Genomic DNA, 4132 nt, shown 5'->3' on the forward strand with positions numbered 1-4132 from the left:
GAAAAGGTGGCGGAACTCAAACCTGGCCACGCCCTCATCAAACCCTAGGACCGCCCCTTTAGAGAACAGGAATGCAAGTAAAATTTGGGAGGGGCTATTTCCGGTGTGGGAGGGGCTATTTCCGGTGCGGCCGGCCCGGAAAAAGGTGCCGGAACGCGGTTCCGCCGCGTTCCGGCTGAAAAAAAGCCCTGGTTATGATAAGACCCTAAAAATCACTCATAGGAGAAGGAAGATGTGCTCTTCTCATGCGAGGCAGAAAATGCAGGCGCTGCTGTGCCCGCTTCACCAGCGTCTCGCTGGCTTGCTTCCTTCTCCTATCCCAGTGATGGTGAACCTTTTAGACACCGAGTGCCCAAACTGCAACCCAAAACCCACTTATGCATCGTCGGGTGCCGGGTGGGTGTGGCCCGTTGGGTGGGCATGGCTACAGTGGTAACAGCAGACTGGGTGGGACTAAAAAGTTCAATCAATCAATTCCAACTTTGCAAGATCTTTTTTTTCCCCACGAAAAGTTGAAATTGACTGATTGACTGAACTTTTTTTTTTTTTTTTGCACACGGCGGCAGAGGCCTAAAGCGAAAAGGTTTTATAAAACCCAGCTGAAGGCCTAGGACTGGGGCGACGCCGTGCATGCCCACAGAGAGGGCTCTGAGTGCCGCCTCTGGCACCCGTGCCATAGGTTTGCCACCACTGTCCTATCCTTACCACTTTCTACAGGGGGACGATTGAGAGCATCCTGTCATATAGTATCACAGTCTGGTTTGGAAGCATCACTGCTTCAGACAGGAAGGCGGTGCAGAGAGTGGTGAGGATGGCTGAAAAGATCATTGGCAGTTCCCTCCCTCCCATGCAGAACATAGCACAGAAGCGTTACTTGAGCAGGGTCCGCAAGATTATCTGGAACACTACTCTTCACACCTGTTTTCCTTGTTACCTTCTGGGAGGAGGCTTCGCGGTATCCGTAGCAGAACATTCAGATTCAGCCATAGTTTCATTCCATACAGCATTAACCTTGCGAACTCTCAAGTTTCCTCCTTCTGTTATATATTCAAGATGGACAGTATTTAATATTTATTTGCTACGTATATGTAGGGGTGTGGGTCTATATATATGTTGTATATGGTATGTTTAGGTGTGTGTCATGTATGTGTTTCACTTTGAGAGCGGGCAACTAAATTTCATTTTTGATGTGTGCCGTTGTGTCCAGTCTTTTCTTTAAAACCTCCAGTGATGAAGCACCCACAACTTCTGAAGGCAAGCTGTTCCACTGGTTAATTGTTCTCACTGTTAGGAAGTTTCTCCTTAATTCCAGTTGCTTCTCTCCTTGATTAGTTTCCATCCAGAGTTTCTTGTCCTGTTTATTGGAAAATAAATTGACCCCCTCTTCTTTGTGGCAGCCCCTCAAATACTGAAATACTGCTATCATGTCACCCCAGCCTTCTCTTCTTTTGTTACTAGGCAGTAGTGTCCCACCATTTGTCACATAAAAATTTGGATGCTTGGCAACTGGCATGTATTTATGATGGTTGCATATATCTTCTAACTAGGTGTTCCCTCCGATGTAATTCTTTACGGAAAAGAAACTCAAAACTTGTATTTTCTCTTCAGATCAAGGTTGGGGATTGCCTGAAGGCTCAGAAGGAAGAGAAAGAAAAAATAGCTACATACAAAACAGACACAGAGCAAAGAGTGCAGGAGATGCTTGTAAGTATTGATCCAACGGTGAGGAGCTTCTGAGCTAATAGGAAGGAGAACACCACCCGCCATCTTTAATAATAGGCAGCCTATTGTTTAATAATAGACAGTAAGTACAAGTTCTGACTTAAATAAAATTCAAGTTAAAGACTGTGTTAGGGCACAGAACTTGTTCTTAACCTGGGGATTGTATCTTTCGGTTGTCACCATTGGTTGAATGAGTCACAGTCATGTTAAGGGCACCTATCAGCCATGTTTTACAAAACGGGTTTGGTTTACATAATAAATTAATGCAAACCATATTTCATCTTACTGAAAAAAATGTGAACTCAAATATTTTTCTGTCTACTTTTTTGGAATCTGATCGTGAGAGATCATTTAAACTGGAGCCTTTTTTTTTTTTTTTAGAAACCTTTCCCCCTGTTCTTGTTAATGTCAAAAGGTGCTTTTTTTCTCCCTAGGAAATTCTACCACCTGACTTCTGGATTCTTCAGGGAATCCATTTAATTATTACAATTAAAATAAATATAAATATAATTAAAATAATTAAAATAAAATAAAAATATGCCTTTTGCTGTTTTTGTCTTCTTGTTCTAGGACCACATCGAAAAAGAGAAAAAAAAATGTAATGGCTGAATTCAGAGAACTACAACTCTGGTTAGAAGGACAGGAGGAGCTTATGTTGGCTAGAATGGAAGAGACGGAGAAGGATATTATGGCAATAAAGGAGAAAGGTTTGGCCAAGCACATGGAGGATCTGTGCTCTCTTGATGATCTCATCCAGGAGATAGAGGAGAAGCATCAGCAGCCAGCCAGCAAACTCTTACAGGTCAGGCAGGAAGTTGAGATCATAGACTCACAGGGCTGGAAGGGACCTTGGAGGTCTTGTAGTCCAATCCTCTGCCCAAGGCAGGAGTCTTTATACCAGTGTTTCTCAACCTTGACAATATTAAGGCATGTGGACTTCAACTCCCAGAATTCCACAGCCAGCAGCAATGCTGGCTGTGGAATTCTGGGAGTTGAAGTCCACATGCCTTAAAATTGTCAAGGTTGAGAAACACTGCTTTATACCATCCTGAAGAAATGATTGTCCAAACTATTATTGGAAGCCTCCAGTGATGGAGCAACCGTCATAAATATGAATCAGTTGCTAAGCAGCTGGATTTTGATTATGTGACCATGCTGCAACAATCTTAAGTGTGAAAAATGGTCATAAGTCATTTTTTTAGTGCTGCTGTAATTTCAAATGGTCACTAAATGAACTGTTGAAAGTCAAGGACCTCCTGTAGTGGCTAATATTAGGGATACCGGTATATAGTGTAATTCAGAAAAAGCAAGCCACGCGAAAAGCAAGAATTCAAAGTTCAGGTCACTTGTCTATATTTTTCACAATTTTAAGAATGCCTGCTTAGGGTTCCTATTAGCTGTTAGGGGACGTGGTGGTGGGTGTTCTTTGTAGGGTCTCCTCCCCTTAATCTGCAGGGTAAGGAGAACCTCAACACTGATGGCCTTCTGCAAATTCATAACCGCTTAGATTTTCCAAAGTGCCTTGATTCTGGAATCGTAAATGCAAGACATTTTTGTACTCTATTGATGCACTAATTTATTTTTCACGTCTTTTTGCTATTGTTTTTTTAATATTATTTATTTATTTATTTATTTATTTATTTATTTATTTATTTATTTATTTATTTATTTATTTATATGCAGTATATATTATAATCTGTATAATTGTATTGGATTCAGCCGGAGTATAATTTTTGTAAGACAAGGAAATAAAAAATAATACCTCTCTAAAAGAAGTGGATGACTGGAGAAAAAAGAGCAATGGGAATATTTTTTTTTTAAATGGAAGTTGTTTTTATATGTGCGTTAGTGTCCAGAGGCTTCACACATTTCTTTTATTAATTTAACTTTCTGCATAGGAAATGGTTCCTTTCAATCTTTTGTCTCTCTTTTTTTAGGACATTGGAAGCATCTTGAAGAAGTAAGTGAATCCCCCCTCCTCTTTACAGTCTCAGAAATCTGCAGTTCCTCCAGCAGTTTTGCTATTTTGGAAACTTTTGTTTGTATTTTGCAGTCTTTTAATTTAAAGATAATGTACTGTATTTCAGGGCTTAGTAAATATTTCTTCAGACAACCCCAATACTGTACAATATAATTAGCAATATTTGATATGGTGAATTATTATGGTTGGTTGCACAGTTAACCAGATGTTTAGACTGAATTTGGCATTTTTATCCAGCTATTGAGTCCTTCCCAAGTATAGACAGTTGTTTGACGATATTAAAGGTATCATTGTAGGATGTAAGCTGTTCCAAGTAAAGCTGCCTTTTGCAATTGTCTGATAGTGGTTTTGCCAATGCCGATGGTGTTCCAGTGGTGCTCCAGATGTTTTGGGATTACACCCAAGACGTCTATTACTATTGGTACTATT

General features: G+C 40.4%; 1 protein-coding gene across 1 annotated transcript in view; it reads left to right on the plus strand.

Annotated features, from left to right (window-relative positions):
* LOC107293920 (zinc finger protein RFP-like) overlaps positions 1–3686 on the plus strand; it is a 9639-nt gene extending 5953 nt beyond the window's left edge. Inside the window, exons 3-5 of the mRNA XM_029285498.1 lie at positions 1609–1700; positions 2293–2524; positions 3660–3686. Coding sequence (XP_029141331.1) covers positions 1609–1700; positions 2293–2524; positions 3660–3686 — 351 coding nt within the window. The remainder of the gene's footprint in view (positions 1–1608; positions 1701–2292; positions 2525–3659) is intronic.
* The last annotated feature ends 446 nt before the right edge of the window (positions 3687–4132 follow it).

Source organism: Protobothrops mucrosquamatus, unplaced genomic scaffold (assembly GCF_001527695.2).
Source record: "Protobothrops mucrosquamatus isolate PMUCROS unplaced genomic scaffold, P.Mucros_1.0 scaffold1774, whole genome shotgun sequence".
Lineage (NCBI taxonomy): Eukaryota > Metazoa > Chordata > Lepidosauria > Squamata > Viperidae > Protobothrops > Protobothrops mucrosquamatus.